This window comes from Delphinapterus leucas, chromosome 16 (genome assembly GCF_059928025.1).
Source record: "Delphinapterus leucas isolate spDelLeu-1000000601 "Yukka" chromosome 16, BTC_Dleu_Yukka2, whole genome shotgun sequence".
NCBI lineage: Eukaryota > Metazoa > Chordata > Mammalia > Artiodactyla > Monodontidae > Delphinapterus > Delphinapterus leucas.
This window is the reverse complement of record NC_143144.1, coordinates 17,941,218-17,961,569: the sequence shown is the minus strand read 5'-3', so window position 1 is coordinate 17,961,569 and position 20,352 is coordinate 17,941,218. Positions and strand designations below refer to the sequence as shown.

Sequence of the window (20,352 nt, the reverse complement as noted above, 5' to 3'; positions counted from 1 at the left end):
CAGGTTTATTGCAGGGAACCAGAGGACTCTCTGCATGGCTTTCTTGGATTCTTTATAACTTGTTTTCCTTAAATACTGTCCTTTGGCACTCAGTAGATATTTAAATATTTCTTCCAGGCTTATTAGCATGCGCTACATTTCTTTATTTTAAAATTTCAGCTGATCTTAGGTGTGTAACTTAAAAGACAGCAACTTCCTTTCATTTGCTGATCACAGCTAAAATTTTAACCGCTTTCCTAAATGCTCTGATTTAGAGAGTCTGTCTTATAAAAAAGACTGTGTTACTTTTAAAAATGATTCTGGTATTTTATAATTTTTATGTGGACAAAAACAGGAAGGAGGAGTAAAGGAAAGTAAAAGTGCCAGAATATTATAGTCTGGATATCAACTACTATTAGATGATCTCATGTTTTCATTCCCCAAATTATGTAAAATAATTTATCATGCTAAAAGAGGGACTTAGAGGGATAAGAATCTCATGACATTTTTATAGTGTCAAAGTAATAAGAAAGTGATGACGATTAGGTTCTCAGGTCTGGCTACTTTTTTAGTATTTAATGCTTTGGGGATAAAATCTGCCAATCTGTCTAATTTTTAAAGTATAAATTCTATTACATTTGCTGTTTAGAATTCATTGTGTAAGATATGAAGGTATGAAGCAAAGATGGAAGGGTTTATACTATCCTGAAGATTGACTTGTACTTTAAAATTTTTACCCTCCTAGTGATAAGTGTAGCCTCTTATGATCTTAGGTGAAATATGATGTGTAGAACAAAGTAAAGGATAGATATCCAGGGCAGAATAAAGTAACAGTAATTTAATACTTAGAACAAATTTCAATTACTTGACTTAGCTTAAGTGTATAAAATTGTGAGGGTGAGATAACTGGAAATCATGAGAAAACACTAATGGAACTCGGTGTGTTTAGCCTGTGGAAGAACAGCCTAAGGAGTGAAGGTTGGGAGGCAAGGGGGACGTAATAGCTAATTTTTAATATTGGAGAGCTAACAAACATGTAAAAGAGGAATGACACTTGCTTTGGACGATCAAATAGGGTAGAGCTAGGAATGGTGAGTCAAAGATAAATTTTTTCAAATATTTAATAATATAAATACTGAGTTAAATAAGCAGCTTAACTTGACTGGGAACACTGTAACAATAAATATGGTGGGAAACATCTTCAATATACAGATTTTATGTGAACAAAATGTATCCATTTAATATTTCATATTGGGCCTTTATTTTTATGTTAGCATATTAGTATTACATTTAACTGTGCATGGTAAAATTTATTTACTGGTAAAGTAAATGTTTAATTGTAACATCTTGACCAGTGAACATACCACATTTATACCTATGACTGTAATACATGGGATAATGTGGCTTTATATTCCAGTTTTCAACATGATTAGTATTCTGCTATCAGTTTAACAATGAAAAGCTTTCATCTATCAATATAGAAAAAAGTACTGCACTACATAACTTGTCTAAGGTTTGACCGAGAATTGTTTGCTGGTTTAAAGTGTTTCATTACTTTCCCAGTAGATAAGGCCTTTTTTTCCTGCCCCCAAGAAGGAAAGGCTGGCTTTTACATATTCATCTAAAAAAGTAGAAAGGTGGAATAAGTTATCAGATCTCAGATCCTACTAGATTTAAATTCTACAGGGCAACCTCTGAAGCCTCAAACTCAAGATTTTATTCCCTTTATAGATTGCTGTGTGAGTTATTTTGAAATTTTTACCATATTCTATACTTAGTATTGTAATAAAACATACTGAAAGGTTTTTTTCATGCTTCTTAACTATTTTTTATGTTTCTAAGCATACTGAAAGGTTTTTTTATGTTTCTTAACTATTAGGTGGTGGATTTTAAATTTATGCATATATTACCTTATTAACATGACAGTAAATTAGACTTAAATCAACAAAAATAGATAATTTGACTAAACATGAAGTGTCTTTAATTTTTAAGCCATGGAAAATAAGTTGGATATTGAATATGGAGGTTGAGAATTAATGAGAGAAATATAGATCATAAATCATTATAAAAAGGCACGTGTATATTACATTTACTTTTCTGCTAATGTAAGATAGAATATAAGAATGGTAAACCTCCATAACTTACTTTTATAATGAATATATAGACACATAGTTTCTAGCACAGCTGTTACCCAGCGTGCAGGTCCACAATAAAGACGGAAAGGTTACATTTTTTTTACACCCACTCAGGAGAAATAAATCTGAGAATTTTATTTTGAGATGAACATAGTAAAACATAATTACAAGAAAAATTAATGTTGTCCACACTTTTGAATTTTAACTTAATTGAAACAACTTATTCAAGAGTATTTTTATTATTATTCTGAATGCCTAATGGCTTTATTTAACGTGTCCTTCCTAAAACAGATTAGATCCAGTTAGAATTTTGAGTGATCTGTCTTTATAGTAACAGGTTTTTATATATCCTAACTAAAATGAAAATACAGCATTTTTCTAGTTTCCTGATTTTTGAAAGGGCATGATAATCATCTTAAGAGATCATTTTTATATAAGCAACTCTTATTTCTTAATTAAAATTTTCAAAGTTAAAATCATTTTTGAGAACCACTAACTCCTTACGTTTTTTCCTACTTCCTGCTAGGTAACTATATTTCAGTTAATTTTTACCTTTCAACTGTCTTAAATACTGGATGTTTTTATTTAATATTTAAAATGAGAGAATTTATACAAACCTTTGCTGTAAATAGAGATTTTAGTTATTGACCATCTAGTGAAGTAGTATAGTATTTAATAGCCTACAGATCTTAGCTTAATATCTGTTCATAGAGATTTATATTTAAAATAGAGTACTTTTATGTCTAGACTTAGACTTTGAAATCATGGGAAGTACTAGGATTTTATAGCTTCTTTAAGATAATGCTTTATAAATTCACTTACTTTTCAAATCAAAAAATGTGTTAATATCTGTTGAAAATTAAATATACATCTTCACATTTATGTTTTAAACTAGCGTGCCTTTTTCTGTCTTTCTTAGGCCAATGGAAGCATTGTTGTGAAGAACTTATGAAAATTGAGAGTATGTCACCACGGAAACCACCTTTGTTCTTGACAAAAGAGGCAACCTCAGTCTACCATGATATGAGTAAGTGGGGTTTGTCTTTTCTAAGCTGCAGGGTAACAAAAACAACATTGTCCTTACTCAAGCAGCTTATTCTGTTGACATTAAAATGCTAAAATTTTCAGGGCACAGTCAAAATGAATGAAAAAAGACTATGATTATAGTCTAAGGAACTCATGTTTAATAGATGAATTAATACAAAATTAATGAATACACATTTTTCGTAGTTTGAATTCTTAAGATCAAACAAAAATGTTAAGGCTTCAAAATGAATAAGGGTGCACTGAAAATAAATATTAGCTAAGTAGCTGATGAAAATTCTGAAGTGTAAACTTGAGATTCTAAAATATAATTATGTTCAGTAATTTTTTTCCATATTTTATTAAATTTGTTTTAAAGTAGCATTGATAAATGAATATTAATAAATGGACCCTTTCATCTCAGGCCAAAAAATTGGTTAAGTTTAATACTTAGGAAAATTTTAAATTTCTAGACTCATTAATATTCCATTTTCCCACACTTTGAAGGTTATTTGTCTTTGTGGGATTGCCTCAGTGAATAGTGTTGTGAATAAGCACAAGTCAGAGCTAAATTCTGGTGTATTTTTCCACCAGTGTCCCTGCACTTACGTATACCTTAAAATGTTGGATTTAAAATGAAACATTTGAGTTTACACATTTGAGTATATCATGTAATAGACGTTTATCTGTGTTCTGTTTTTCCCAAGGATCATAACCAAAATGGTATTAAGGCTTCACTCTGTTTCCATGGGTTTTTTGTTTTGGATTTTTCCCCTATTACAGAGACTGCTGGTCTACAGGAAAGAATACTAATCCAGTTACATTTTCCTAGTTTACATATCAGGGTTTTATAAAAGGGAATCCACTCTTACCTAGAAGTCAGAATAGATTTTAAATCCAACAAAAGATATTTTATAAATACTTAACCTGTAGAATTCAAAAAAATTCTGATGTAGCTCCACTCCTTTGAAAGCTGGATTTTACACATTTGTTTAGGAATATCTTTAAGTGTGTGTGTGTGTGTGTGTGTGTGTGTGTGTGTGTGTGCAGTGCACAGTACATGATCTCCTTATTTTTTTATTTATTTATTTTTGTGGTACGCGGGCCTCTCACTGTTGTGGCCTCTCCCGTTGCGGAGCACAGGCTCCGGACGCGCAGGCTCAGCGGCCATGGCTCACGGACCCAGCCGCTCCACGGCATGTGGGATCTTCCCGGACCACCGCACGAACCCGTGTCCCTTGCATCGGCAGGCGGACTCTCAACCACTGTGCCACCAGGGAAGCCCGATCTCCTTATTTTTTGGTTCCATTAGTTCGGTTATTTTTACAAGTAAACACATTAAAAAAAAAAAAACTTGCTTATCCTAGTCTGTTTTTGATAACTATTTTTAGGTAACATATTGTAATAACTTTCTTGGGCAAAGCTTATACTGCTTTTGAATTTTTTTCCATGTATTTTTTCTTAAAATTATTACAGGCATTGATTCACCTATAAAACTTGAAAGTTTAACTGATATAATACAAAAAAAAATTGAACAGACAAATGGAGAGTTCCTTATTGGTCAGCATGAAGAATCCTCACCACCTCCTTGGGCCACACTCTTTGATGGTAATCACCAAGTTGTCATCAAGAAAAAGGTATTATCTCCTGCAAGCAAGCAGTTACATGATGGGAAAGGGAAAAAGAGACGAGCTCCCCTTCCTCCTTCTGGTAAAGCTGCATTCAGCTTAAAAACACAGAGCAACACAGATCAATTGGTTAAGGACAACTGGGAAAAGACAAGTGTATCTCAGACCTCACCTTTGGATACCAAATTATCGACCCTAATGCATCACTTACAGAAACCAATGGCTGCTCCTCGAAAACTTCTTCCTGCCAGGAGAAATAGTTTAACTGATGGTGAGCACACAGACACTAGAACCAATTTTGAAGCCAAGCCAGTGCCAGCTTCACGGCAGAAATCTATGAAAGACATTTTGGACCCTAGATCATGGTTGCAGGCACACGTGTAGAAAACCCTTAATGTCTAAGACATTTAACAAAATCTGTAACTGTGAGGCTTAATTCAGAAGCACTATAGATGTAGTAATATGTAATTATGTAGGTAAATATGACAGTGATTTACATCAATAATTAATAAGCTATTAGTTGTAAAAAAAATGTTTTATAATGAAGAAATGGATTTCTCTAGCAGAGTGCAGGAGGCAGTTTCTAGACAATATCCCAATTATTGGAAGGGTTAATTTATTCCTAAGTTAGTACCAGGCAGTGAACAAGCACTAGGCAGAAGAAAGCATTAAAATTTCTTTGGGGAGGGATTGTCTAGTAATTTAAAATGTGTTAAATAAGAGCCATATTCTCATTATGAGGATTTTAATACTAATGGAATGTTTCAAAAGTTTTATTCAAACCACAAATTATAGAATCCACCCAAGAAAATTTCTTCTTAGCATTCTGGAATTCTCATCTAATGGTCCACTGGCTCTCATCTGTTGTTTAACTCACTAGTTAACTCAGTGACCTTTCAGATTCCTGAGATACATTTTTGAATATTAAATTCTTCATTTTTGAAGGGAATATGTAATGTGCTGTTCAAAGTTGTTTCCTTGATGAGCCCTGAAATCCTGTTGACATTAACTCTCATAAGTAAAGCAAAACATTTTTTAGTTTAAGGAACAGGTAGATGAAATGTACTTTACTTCCACTTTTCTATGCATGGTACTAATTTCTATTGTGACATTGGCATTTGGGGAAGTGAGTAGCTGATTAACACCTTAAGATTCATTCAGTACTTATTTAAAAAGCACGTGGCCGATTCAAAATATCAGAAAAGTTGGCCATGATAATAATTTTCAGAATTAATCCACCTAAAAATTTTTAATTAGATTTCCTTTTTCTAGTAAGGGTTCATGTCTGCTACTGATATTTGTCATTAAAAGTCATACTCTTTCAATAATGACATTGGAATCATTTCCATAGGAGGTAATTTCCATAGCAACTAATCATAGTGACACAAACAAGATTATGAAATCAAGTGATGAATAAATAGCAACAGAATGAATACCTCAAAGGAACTAAAAAATCCATTTTCTTAGTAATTATGCTTCTTGTAAACAACAGCTAGACAATTTTAAAAAATCTAATCAGAATTTCCAAGTAAAATAAAACAGTTTCCTTAAGGTGTCAGCAACAGCACTAAAAATTTCAATTCACACTGAACCCTAAATGTCATTGCAACAAATGAAAATATAAGAATTAAATTACTGCCCTGTGTATAATCTCTAGAGATCTTTTTAAAGCTTGTAAGAACTCTATTTGGATCGGAACTACATTATTTTAAAGTAAAATGAACACTTGACAAAAAATAACATTAATTTAAATGGAGCCTTTCATTATTTTTAGATAGCAGAGTCTTTTTTTATTTATGTAGAATGATGTAACTGCCAGGTTACTTTTGTGTTTACCCAGGACTCCTAGTAAGAATTGGGACTCAAGGGAGTAATGATACAAAAGGTCTCTTGTGACTGGCGACACCAGGATAGACATAGCATTTGATGAGAAGGAAATCCTATATGCTTGCCTGATAGAATTTAGAGACAATCAAGTGTATGAAAACCTAAAAAGGTAGGATTAATTTGTTTTTTCTAACTAGAAGGCTCTCGTAAATCTCAGTTGTGATTGCCGATTCAGTAAATGACATTAAAAATCTAATGGGTATTATTTTTGTTTATTTTTTAAACCTCACTGCTGTTTTTGACAGCATTTTAACTGTCGTTGCCACTAAATTATTGAGCTAGAAGATGCTGCAGGAAAAATTGTTTCTGAAACTGGCATCTAAGCATTCTTGTTTTTTTGTTTTTTTTTAGTTAAAGCCTTCCTTAGAACCAACCAGTGTTAAAACTTCTAAATTATATGCTTGTCGTTTCTCCTTATGCGTATTATATCAAGAAGGATCTAAGTTGTACAGGAAACAGAATTTGTTCTTAGAGAAATTACCTAGCAGTTGTGCCCTTAGGGGGCACTTTGAAACAAGCCTGAAGCCCATCTTCCTAGAAACATTTAGGCGAAGCCTGACCAAGGACCACCTCCCCCCAAAATTATTTAGGCTGTTTCTGGGGTCCCATCTTACTGTATGTTACAAAGCCTTTAAAATCCGACTGTAGTCTTCAGCTGTACTTCTTTTGACATGGTACTCATTAGATGTTAGTTCTCCCCACTCTCCACTCCCCTCGAAAGGTATAATAAAAAGTTAAGGATCCTTCCCTCCTTCCCTCCCTCCCTCTCCCTTCCTTCCACAGTTAAACAAAAATCTAAAAATACTGAGTTAAACACTTTGTCAAGGAGTTTGTCAAAAGAACTATTTGTTTTCTCATTTCCTAAACCGGAAGTTTATGACAGAGAAAAATATACCATGTAATAAAAACATTTCAGCTTTTTATGAGCTGGCTTTTTACATTCCTTGTTTGTCCTTTTCATTTGTTTCTTGATATATGAAGACTAATAAACTTGAAACAAGGAGTTAGCTGTCAGATCTTGATAATAATGTTATAATTGGAGATACATAATAGAAAGAATAGGTATTTTATTATAATTCAGATGATCTGATAATAATATCTTAGAAAATTACATTTCAAGCTCTGTGATATAAATTACTTAAAACATCATTAAGATAGTATTTTAATTGCTACAAAGTAATGAGCTTTTTATTTAAACATCTTGCAAGGACAAAGAAAGCATTTTGTTACTATAAATGCACACCTCCTAAGGTAAACAGTCTTTAAAAATATCAGACATGCCAACTCGTGGTTAGTTTTGTTAAATCCTCCCTAACTCTCTGCAGTGCCCCCCTGACTTCTTTTAAATGGACGTGCATGTATGTGGAAAACTAAATCCATTTATTATAAATGCCTTATCTTTACCCTTTAGGTTCCTACTAAATGTATTTTACCGGGTACTGTTTATTAAAATGGAAGCTTCCTTGATTTAGAGACAGTTCATGTAAGGTAGGTAAGCAGTCAAGTACTTCTTTAGGCTTATGTTCAGCTCCTCAGCCACCTACTGAGAAGTTAATTAATTCAGTACAAAATGAAATTATAGGGCAGTTTGGTGCAGTTTATGTTAAATGCCATTTGAATGTAATCACCTGTGTTACCTTGAACGAGGAACAACCATACTAGACAGAGATAGAATGCTGCACCATGAGCAAGAGAAGTGCTTTGGCAGGAAAAATATCTGTCCCTGTGGTTAGAATTTATCAAAAGTCATTGTCTTTTTAAAGAGTGAATTATTGAGCAGTAATTAAACTTTAACTGATGACCATTTATATTCTCATAGTTGTCTTTGGTGTTCTATTAGTCTTAAACTATAATGTAGATAGAGTTGACTTTTTGCATTTACATTTCAAAGACATTACTATTTGTAAATGTTTACATGTTTATGTGTAACTGCTTCATTGCTAATAATAGTTATAATAAAAATGGTTTATTCTGTATCATGCATATTCTAAGTTAATACTAGAAAAGTGTTACCTTTGATTTTTCTTCCCGGACCGGGGCACAAACCCGTGTCCCCTGCATCGGCAGGCAGACTCTCAACCACTGCGCCACCAGGGGAGCCCCTTTGAATTTTTAAGAGACGAGACTTCAGTTGAAAATATGGTCAGATATGTTATTTTCTATGACATACTTATATCATTGGCATTGTTTATAATTTTTATTTTTTAATTAAATGCAGGTCAAGCTTCTGGATTAGAAAGTATTATATCATGGATACATATATATATATTTTTAAGTATTAGAGATTGATAAGGAAGCCAAGGTCATGTGATTAAAACTTCTATATTTTAGAAGAAGTGATTCATGAAAGCATTTTCTAGATTTTTCCTTTAGGTACCCCCTCTGGGCTATAGCCTGGTAGAAGTAAACAGTGTTGTGAAATCGGGTTAAACAGAGAAAGACATACTACCCAGCAGCTGGTGCTAATTATTGTAAGACTAATATTCACAAGCCTTGGTATAACTTACATTTATTACAATGTTGTATATAATTCTCTTACACTGTATTCTTCTGAAAATCCATTGAAGTATCCTTAGTTTTTAGGTTAGTGGTGCATAATTTCCCCAGAGCTTAAGTTACTCTTATAATAAATTAGGGACCTAGGATACTCAGTTGCTGTTAGCCACAAGGAGACTCATTTTAATGCACCTCCCTCAGTACTTAATTTATTCCCATGGAGCACCTCAGGGAAGAGGGAGAGAAATGAGCAATCCTGGCTCAAATATATTATTTCAGCATTTTACTTCTAAATCTGTAGTGTGACCGGAAATATTTAACATTCCTTTTTAGAAGAAACGTCCCTTTCTCTAAGGAGAGAGGACTGCTAATCAATGTGCTCACAGAAGCAAAATACCTTAAGTTTCCAATAACATAAATTTAACTATTAAAGAAATATTAACATTTTTATTTATCTCAAGATAGGAAAAAATACCAATCCTGGCATGTTTGATAGGCAAAGTCATTCCAAATCTTGGTAAAATTGTGTTTTAAATTGCAGCAATTTGCTTTGAGAGATGTGGTAATCTCTTAATGTAACTACTAAAGGAGAGAGAGATTGAAAAGATCTTATATATACATAATTATGCTGTATCATAAACATGTTGCAAGATATCCAAATAGGTCATTTTGCTGAAAATGAATACTTTTCTGAGTGTTGTATCAAGATATATTTTATTTTTGTTTACTCAAAAGAAGACAATTTTTTGTGTGTGTGAATGGATATATTTTTGTTGAATTTAGCCAACTGAGAAACATATTTTCAACTTAATTAGTTGCAGCAATTTTAGTTTTACCTTAAAGGGGAGAAAAAGTATCAAGAGTTATCCATCTATTCACCTTAAGTATTAAAACATATGTTTTATATTTATTACATATAAAAGTAGAAGTGTATACATACATATACATACATGTACCCTGTCAAATCTTCAATCCAGATATTTTCAATTAATTTTAAAAGATTCCTTTAAAATGTGCTGCCAGTGCTAGCAGAGTCAAAGTCCAAACCTCTTTCCACAGTTCACAGGAAACATCACAACCCAGCTTCAACTGCCATACCCTTCTAGGCGCTTTCCTCTTATGGCTCTCATCTTTTGGACGTTGTCTCAACAATCTGTGCTGTTTCTACTTGCTCTTCATTTCTTATGCTGTCCTCTCTTTGCCTAGGATATCTTTTCTGCTCCTCTTCTTCATGCATTCTCCTCTCAACCCACAGTCAGCAAATTTTATTCATTCTTCAAAATGGTAGCACCACTAAATTCACAAAGACTTTGTACCCTCCTCAACCTCTCCATCTAGGTGAAGTTATACTCCTTCCTCGTGCTTTGTATGTACCTCTATTTATAGCCTGAAGTCCTTGTTTGTATTTTTGTATTCCCCTATGTATTAATTTTATGAATTTGTTGCTCCTGCGTAACAAATTACCATCAACTTAGAACAGCACCCTTTCATTATCTCACATTTCTTTGGAATAGAAGTCTGGATGGGCTTCAATGGGTTCTCTGCTTAGGATCCCACAAGGCTTATATCACGGTGTCAGCCAGGCTAGGCTCTAATCTGGAGGCTCTGGGAAAATCCGCTTCCAGTCTTTTTTAGGTTGTCAGCAAAATTCAGTTTCTCATGCTTTTTGATTGGCCAAGGGTCACTCTCCTAGAGACCACCCTCCAGTCCTTGTACGTGGCCCCCTCACTCTTCAAAGCCAGTAATAGCTCATTAAACCTGACACATCCAAATTCTCCTTAAGGAGGATTTGAATCTGTCTGACTTTTCTATCCACAATCAACTGGAGAAAACTGCCTTTTAAGGGCTCATGTGATTAGATGTAGCCCACCAGGATAATCTCCCTTTTGATTAATTCAAGGTCCACTGATTAGTAACCTTAATTACGTCTGGAAAAATCTCTTTTGACTATAATGTAACATAGTCATAGGCATGATATCATATTCATAGGACAGGAGATCTTGGGGGCCATTTAAAAATTCTGCCACCTACCGCAAGTTAGATTTTTCAAGGGCAGGGAGCATGTGTTGTTTGACTTTTAACCCTGTCATAATAGTAATGAGGGAGGATTATTGTGTATTTATTATGTGTAAGGTATTTTGCTAAACACATGAATTAACTCATTTAATCCTTAAAAGAGTCCTCCTAGTAACCCCACTAAACAAATGTAATGTAGGAGACTTGCCCTGGGTCACACTGCGTGGTAGTTAAGAGTGTGATTTCTGGAATTAGACCTTGATTAAATTCTAGCTCTGCCATGACCTAGCTGTGTGATGGTGCTGGGTTTTTTTTTAACCTCATCTAAGTTTGGGGGTTTTTTTGGTGTTTTTTTTTACATCTTTAAGCTAGAAATAGTACTTACCTCATAGGATAGTTGTGATTACTCAGAAAGATAATGCATGTAACACATAGCCCAGGGCCTTCAGTTGTTTTCATGACCTGACATGTAGCATGAAACAAATGCAGAAAAAAAGGAATGAGAAGATACAGCTGATATATATGTGTGTGATATGTGTATATACATACATATATATTCTTAAAAGAAATTATAACCCTTGTCCCATTTTTATTTTTTGCTTGATGAGAACATACTGGAATTACAGTACATAAGAATTTAAGAGATACTTAAGATATGTCCATATACTCACTGTCCTAATATAAGAACCCTATGTTATGCACTCCTGGGGTTTATAAGATTAAGAAGAATACTTTGGCTTCCCTGGTGGCGCAGTGGTTGAGAGTCCGCCTGCCGATGCAGGGGACATAGGTTCGTGCCCCGGTCCGGGAGGATCCCACGTGCCGCGGAGCGGCTGGGCCCGTGAGCCATGGCCGCGGAGCCTGTGCTCCGCAACGGGAAAGGCCACAGCAGTGAGAGGCCCACGTACCGCAAAAAAAACAAAAAAAAGAAGAAGAAGAAGAATACTTATTCCGGAGAAGTTCACATTGTAGTTGGTGGGATCAGCTGTATTAGAGAATATTGATATGGATTACTGCTTAAACTTGACTCCTGTATATATAACATAGATGTATCTGTATACAGACATTTAAAACAATCCCTACCTACCATCAGTGAACTTAAAAAATTAGTTGAAAAGGTTAAATAATACATAAAATAACAGTGGGCAATATAAAAAAACAGTCAGTGTAACACAATTAAGCATCTGATTTTAAGTGCTATGAGAGATCTGTGAGGGGTATGAGAACTTTTACACAGCAATTTTTTGACAAGAGCAAAAGGCCTTGTATCTTTTTATTACTAAAATGATGAATTAAGCAGTGCAGAATTATATACTATGAATATCTTTGCTGTGAGAACAAGTCATAATAGGAAGATTTTTCAAATCTAGGGGAAATAAGTGAAATAGAAGTCAATTTATCCAACAGGCTCCTGGAGGAGTTTAATTTTATACCATTCAAATTTAAGGGAGATTAGTTGTCATGGAAGTCTGTGGAAAGGAATGGATTGGATAGGCAGTTAGCCTATTGTTAAGAATCAACAAGAAGATTAGCATGGCTGAAGTAAAAGTGGCAGTAGGGGAAAGGTAGGGTATGTTGGACCACATGCAGGACCTTAATGCCAGTTCAAAAAAATAAGTTAAACTAAGTAGGAGTAGTTGACAACAGGACTAGAGTTGGCAGAGTTAGTGGAAAGAGCACGCAGCTTATGAATTGGGAGAATTGGATTCTAGTCCCTGGTTTACAATTAACTAGCCATCTTGCCTTGGGTAAGCTATTATTTACCAGTTCAACTTCATTATCAGTAGAACCACTGAAATGGCTGTTGGTGTTTGTCTCGAGCTCATCTAGAGAGCCCTAGGTTCCTGAGTTGATGCCCTGAGAGGCTGCAACCAGTGGGGGTGATGCCAAGTGAGTGAGTCTCTGGGGCTCCCTCTCCTAAACCTCCTGAATCAGCTAGAGCAGCTCCAAGTTGATCTGTTTAATTTTAAACCCCATGAGGTAGTATTATAACAGCCACCGTTTTACAGATGAGCAATTTGAGGCACAGAACAGTGAAGTAACTTGCCCAAGGTCTCATGGTGAATGAGACAGGATTTGAAAGTAATCAGTCATCGTCCAAAGTGAGTGATCAACCTCCTCATTGTACTACAACCTCTAATAAACGTGAAATAACAAAAAAAACATTGAGAGCAAGTTTTGCCAGCCTAGCCTGAAAACTGTTTTTCCCTAGTGATGTGATCCCTTGGAGTATCTCTTTGTATTAAAGCCCCCCATGAAAATCGGTTTCATTCACAGTTACATCCAGCCTGTACTATTCTGGGCATCATGTCTGGCCCTGGGAGGTATTTGGGAGGGGAGGTTTGGGTATATGTAAACCTGACTCTACTAGCAGGCCGTGGAGAGCATTATAATAGAAATATGAAAGGGAGGAAAAGATAAATTCCATCCAGGAACATCTGGGAGGATGGGTATTTGAGCCAGGCTTGAAGTATGAGTTGGTTTTTATTAATTACATTTCTTTTTGGTAAAAAAGCAACAGGTGATAACTTAAGCAAAAGCAACAATAGCAAAACTGGTGGGGGACTTTATTGAAAGGCTATTAGAATCATCCAGAGGAATGAAGGGGGGCCTAAGGAAGGTTGGACAGGACAAGTCAGGGTCCTCAGCAACATAAAGATTGAAAGAATAAAGTTTTATTCTCCTAGAGTAGTGACTACATCAACATATTAAAACTTTTTAATACTGGGGTGAAAACATGAGTCACAGAACTTAACATCTAGAACTGTGGTTCTAAATCAGGAGTAATTTGTGTTCACCGTGGAATATTTGGCAGTGTCTGGAGACATTTTTGATTGCCCCGACGGAGGTTCAGAGTGCTGCTTGAATCTGGTAGGAAGAGACCAGGGATGCTGCTGAGTCTTGTGGGATTGGGCTCTGCAGATATGGGAAAGGGCATTCCGAACAGGGAACAGAAAGAAGAGTGGAGCAGGAGGATCACCGTGGTTTAAAATATGTCCACAGATTCTTTCACACTTCTTCAAACGTAGAACGTAATTCTCCTCCCGTTGAATTTGGACTTAGGGATTCACTTCTAATGAATAGAGTATGGTGGAAATGATGCCGTGTGACTTGTGAGGCTAAGATATGAAGGAGAGTTTATACCTAAGCACTCTGTCTTGGATCACTGACTTTGAGGGAAGCCAGCAACTACACTCCCATCAGTCCTGGAAGAGACCCATGTGGAGAGAAACTGAGACCTCTGCCCCACAACCAGCACCAACTTTCGAATGAGCACTCAGAAGCGGATCCACAAACCTAGGCATGATGGCAGCCTCTGGAGAAATTCCAAGCCAGAACCACCAAGCTAAGCACCTCCTAAATTCTTGACCTGCAGAAATTGATAATAAGATAATAAATATTTATTATTTTTTAACATCTTTATTGGAGTATAATTGCTTTACAGTGGTGTGTTAGTTTCTGCTTTATAACAAAGAGAATCAGCTATACATATGCATACATCCCAATGTCTCCTCCCTCTTGCATCTCCCTCCCACCCTCCCTATCCCACCCCTCTAGGTGGTCACAAAGCAGCGAGCTGATCTCCCTGTGCTATGCGGCTGCTTCCCACTAGCTATCTGTTTTACATTTGGTAGTGTGTATATGTCCAAGCCACTCTCTCACTTCATCCCAGCTTCCCCTTCCCCGTGTCCTCAAGTCCATTCTCTACATCTGCGTCTTTATTCCTGTCCTGCCCTTACGTTCTCCGGAACCTTTTTTTTTTTTAGATTCCATATATATATGCGTTAGCATATGGTATTTGTTTTTCTCTTTCTGACTTACTTCACTCTGTATGACAGACTCTAGGTCCATCCACCTCACTACAAATAACTCAATTTCGTTTCTTTTTATGGCTGAGTAAAAATAGTCCATTGTATATATGTGCCACATCTTCTTTATCCATTCATCCGATGATGGACACTTAGGTTGCTTCCATGTCTTGGCTATTGTAAATAGAACTGCAATGAACACTGTGGTACATGACTCTTTTTGAATTATGGTTTTCTCAGGGTATAAGCCCGGTAGTGGGATTGCTGGGTCGTATGGTAGTTCTATTTTTAGATTTTTAAGGAACCTCCATAGTGGCTGTATCAATTTACATTCCCACCAACAGTGCAAGAGGGTTCCCTTTTCTCCACACCCTCTCCAGCATTTATTGTTTGTAGATTTTTGATGATGGCCATTCTGACGGGTGTGAGGCGATACCTCATTGTAGTTTTCATTTGCATTTCTCTAATGATTAGTGATGTTGAGCATCCTTTCATGTGTTTGTTGGCAACCTGTATATCTTCTTTGGAGAAATGTCTATTTAGGTCTTCTGCCCATTTTTGGATTGGGTTTGTTTCTTTGACATTGAGCTTCATGAGCTGCTTGTAAATTTAGGAGATTAATCCTTTGTCAGTTGCTTCATTTGCAAATATTTTCTCCCATTCTGAGGGTTGTCTTTTCGTCTTGTTTATGTTTTCCTTTGCTGTGCAAAAGCTTTTAAGTTTCATTAGGTCCCATTTGTTTATTTTTGCTTTTATTTCCATTTCTCTAGGAGGTGGATCAAAAAGGATCTTGCTGTGATTTATGTCATAGAGTGTTCTGCCTATGTTTTCCTCTAAGAGTTTTATAGTGTCTGGCTTTACATTTAGGTCTTTAATCCATTTTGAGTTTATTTTTGTGTATGGTGTTAGGGAGTGTTCTCATTTCATTCTTTTACCTGTAGCTGTCCAGTTTTCCCAGCACCACTTACTGAAGAGGGTGTCTTTTCTCCATTGTGTATTCTCGCCTTCTTTATCAAAAATAACGTGACTATAGGTGCGTGGGTTTATCTCTGGGCTTTCTATCCTGTTCCATTTATCTCTATTTCTGTTTTTGTGCCAGTACCATACAGTCTGGTTTACTGTAGCTTTGTAGTATAGTCTGAAGTCTGGGAGCCTGATTCCTCCATCTCCGTTTTTCTTTCTCAAGATTGCTTTGGCTATTTGGGGTCTTTTGTGTTTCCATACAAATTGTGAAAATTTTTGTTCTAGTTCTGTGAAAAATGCCATTGTTTGATAGGGATTGCATTGAATCTGTAGATTTCTTTGGGTAGTATAGTCATTTTCACAAGGTTGATTCTTCCAATCCAGGAACATGGTATATCTCTCCATCTGTTTGTATCATCTGTAATTTCTTTCATCACTTTCTTACAGTTTTCTACATACAGGTCTTTTGTCTCCTTAGGTAGGTTTATTCCTAGGTATTTGATTCTTTTTGTTGCAATGGTAAATGAGAGTGTTTCCTTAATTTCTCTTAGATTTTTCATCATTAGTGTATAGGAATGCAAGAGATTTCTGTGCATTAATTTTGTATCCTGCTACTTTACCAAATTCATTGATTAGCTCTAGTAGTTTTCTGGTAGCATCTTTAGGATTCTCTACGTATAGTATCATGTCATTTGTAAACAGAGACAGCTTTACTTCTTCTTTTCTGATTAGGATTCCTTTTATTTCTTTTTCTTCTCTGATTGCTGTTGCTAAAACTTCCAAAACTATGTTGAATAATAGCGGTGAGAGTTGGCAACCTTGTCTTGTTCCTGATCTTAGAGGAAATGGTTTCAGTTTTTCACAATTGAGAACAATGTGGGCTGTGGGTTTGTCATATATGGCCTTTATTATGCTGTGGTAAGTTCCCTCTATGCCTACTTTCTGGAGGGTTTTTATCATAAATGGGTGTTGAACTTTGTCAAAAGCGTTTTCTTCATCTATTGAGATGATCATATGTTTTTTCTCCTTCAGTTTGTTAATATGTTGTATCACAGTGATTGATTTGCATATATTGAAGAATCCTTGCATTCCTGGGATAAACCCCACTTGATCCTGGTGCTGTTGGATTCTGTTTGTTAGTATTTTGTTGAGGATTTTTGCATCTATGTTCATCAGTGATACTGGCCTGTAGTTTTCTTTCTTTGTGACGTCTTTGTTTGGTTTTGGTATCAGGGTGATGGTGGCCTCGTAGAATGAGTTTGGGAGTGTTCCTCCCTCTGCTATATTTTGGAAGAGTTTGAGAAGGATGGGTGTTAGCTCTTCTCTAAATGTTTGATAGAATTCGCCTGTGAAGCCATCTGGTCCTGAGCTTTTGTTTGTTGTAAGATTTTGAATCACAGTTGTAATTTCAGTGCTTGTGATTGGTCTGTTTATATTTTCTATTTCTTCCTGGTTCAGTTGTGGAAGGTTGTGCTTTTCTAAGAATTTGTTCATTTCTTCCAGGTTGTCCATTTTATTGGCATATAGTTGCTTGTAGTAATCTCTCATGATCTGGCTAATGGTTTATCAATTTTGTTTATCTTCTCAAAGAACCAGCTTTTAGTTTTATTGATCTTTGCTATTGTTTTCTTCATTTCTTTTTCATTTATTTCTGATTTGATCTTTATGATTTCTTTCCTTCTGCTAACTTTGGGGTTCTTTTGTTCTTCTCTAATTGCTTTAGGTGTAAGGTTAGGTTGTTTATTTGAGATGTTTCTTGTTTCTTGAGGTAGGATTGTATTGCTATAAACTTCCCTCTGAGAACTGCTTTTGGTGAGTCCCATAGGTTTTGGGTCATCGTGTTTTCATTGTCATTTGTTTCTAGGTAATTTTTGATTTCCTCTTTGATTTTTTCAGTGATCTCTTGGTTATTTAGTAGCGTATTGTTTAGCCTCCATATGTTTGTATGTTTTACAGATTTTTTTCCTGTAATTGATATCTAGTCTCATAGCATTGTGGTCAGAAAAGATACTTGATATGATTTCAATTTTCTTAAATTTACCAAGGCTTTATTTGTGACCCCAGATATGATCTATTCTGGAGAATGTTCCATGAGCACTTGAGAAGTGTATTCTGTTATTTTTGGATGGAATGTCCTATAAATATCAATTAAGTCCATCTTGTTTAATGTATCATTTAAAGCTTGTGTTTCCTTATTTATTTTCATTTTAGATGATCTGTCCATTGGTGAAAGTGGGGTGTTAAAGCCCCCTACTATGATTGTGTTACTATTGATTTCCCCTTTTATGACTGTTAGCATTTGCCTTATGTATTGAGGTGCTCCTATTTTGGGTGCATAAATATTTACAATTGTTATATCTTTTTCTTGGATTGATCCCTTGATCATTATGTAGTGTCCTTCTTTGTCTCTTGTAATAGTCTTTATTTTAAAGTCTATTTCGTCTGCTATGAGAATTACTACTCCAGCCTTCTTTTGATTTCCATTTGCATGGAATATCTTTTTCCATCCCCTCACTTTCAATCTGTATGCGTCCCTATGTCTGAAGTGGGTCTCTTGTAGACAGCATATATATGGGTCATGTTTTTGTATCCATTCAGCCAGTCTATGTCTCTTGGTTGGAGCATTTAATCCATTTACATTTAAGGTAGTTATTGATATGTATGTTTCTATTACCATTTTCTTAATTGTTTTGGGTTTGTTATTATAGGTCTTTTCCTTCTCTTGTGTTTCCTGCCTAGAGAAGTTCCTTTAGCATTTGTTGTAAAGCTGGTTTGGTGGTGCTGAATTCTCTTAGCTTTTGCTTGTCTGTAAAGGTTTTGATTTCTCTATCGAATCTGACTGAGATCCTTTCTGGGTAGAGTAATCTTGGTTGTAGGTTTTTCCCTTTCATCACTTTAAGTATGTCCTGCCACTCCCTTCTGGCTTGCAGAGTTTCTGCTGAGAGATCAGCTGTTAACCTTATGGGGATTCCCTTGTATAATATTTGCTGCTTTTCCCTTGCTGCTTTTAATGTTTTTCCTTTGTATTTAATTTTTGATAGTTTGATTAATATGTGTCTTGGCATGTTTCTCCTTGGATTTATCCTGTATGGGACTCTCTGCGCTTCCTGGACTTGATTGACTGTTTCCTTTCCTGTGTTAGGGAAGTTTTCTACTATAATCTCTTCAAATATTTTCTCAGACCCTTTCTTTTTCTCTTCTTCTGGGACCCCTACAATTCTAATGTTGGTGCATTTAATGTTATCCCAGAGGTCTCTGAGACTGTCCTCAATTCTTTTCATTCTTTTTTCTTTATTCTGCTGTGTGGTAGTTATTTCCACTATTTAATCTTCCAGGTCACTCATCTGTTCTTCTGCCTCAGTTATTCTGCTATTGATTCCTTCTAGAGAATTTTTAATTTCATTTATTGTGTTGTTCATCATTGTTTGTTTCATCTTTAGTTCTTCTAGGTCCTTGTTAAACGTTTCTTGTATTTTCTCCATTCTATTTCCAAGATTTTGGATCACGTTCACTATCATTACTCTGAATTCGTTTTCAGGTAGACTGCCTATATCCTCTTCATTTGTTAGGTCTGGTGGGTTATTACCTTGCTTCTTCATCTGCTGTGTGTTCCTCTGTCTTCTCATTTTCTTAACTTACTGTGTTTGGGGTCTCCTTTTCACAGGCTCTAAGTTCATAGTTCCCGTTGTTTTTGGTGTCTGCCCCCAGTGGGTAAGGTGGGTTCAGTGGGTTGTGTCGGCTTCCTGGTGGAGGGGACTGGTGCCTGTGTTCTGGTGGATGAGGCTAGATCTTGTCTTTCTCGTGGGCAGGACCATGTCCCTTGGTGTTTTGGGGGTGTCTGTGACCTTATTATGAATTGAGGCAGCCTCTCTGCTAGTGGGTGGGGTTGTGTTCCTGTCTTGCTCATTGTTTGGCATAGGGTGTCCAGCACTGTAGCTTGCTGGTTGTTGAGTTGAACTGGGTTTAGCGTTGAGATGGAGACCTCTGGGAGAGCTTTCGCCGTTTGATATTACGTGGAGCCGGGAGGTCTCTGGTGGACCAGTGTCCTGAACTCAGCTCTCCCACCTCAGAGGCACAGGCCTGACACCGAAGTGGGGCACCAAGACCCTGTCAGCCACACGGCTCAGCAGAAAAGGGAGGAAGGAGGGAGGAAGGAAGCAAGGAAGGAAGGAAGGAAGGAAAAATTAATAAAATAAAAAAATTATTAAAAATTAAAAAAAATTGAAAAGTAATTTAAAGAAAAGAAAGAAAGAAGAGATCAACCAAACCAAAAAAACAAATCCACCAGTGATAAGTGCTAAAAAACTATACCAAAAAAACAGAACCCTAGGAGAAATGGTAAAAGCAAAGTTATACAGACAAAATCACAAGAAAGTCCATCGCCTCAATTTGGGATGATTCGTTGTCTATTCATGT

The 20,352-nt window shown here is 35.9% G+C and overlaps 1 protein-coding gene across 1 annotated transcript in view; it reads left to right on the top strand.

Moving 5' to 3' along the window:
* RTKN2 (rhotekin 2) overlaps nt 1-16,748 on the top strand; it is an 88,349-nt gene extending 71,601 nt beyond the window's left edge. The window contains exons 11-12 of the mRNA XM_022560629.3: nt 3,034-3,141; nt 4,614-16,748. Of these exons, the coding sequence (XP_022416337.1) occupies nt 3,034-3,141; nt 4,614-5,149 (644 nt within the window). The 3' untranslated portion in view covers nt 5,150-16,748. The remainder of the gene's footprint in view (nt 1-3,033; nt 3,142-4,613) is intronic.
* The last annotated feature ends 3,604 nt before the right edge of the window (nt 16,749-20,352 follow it).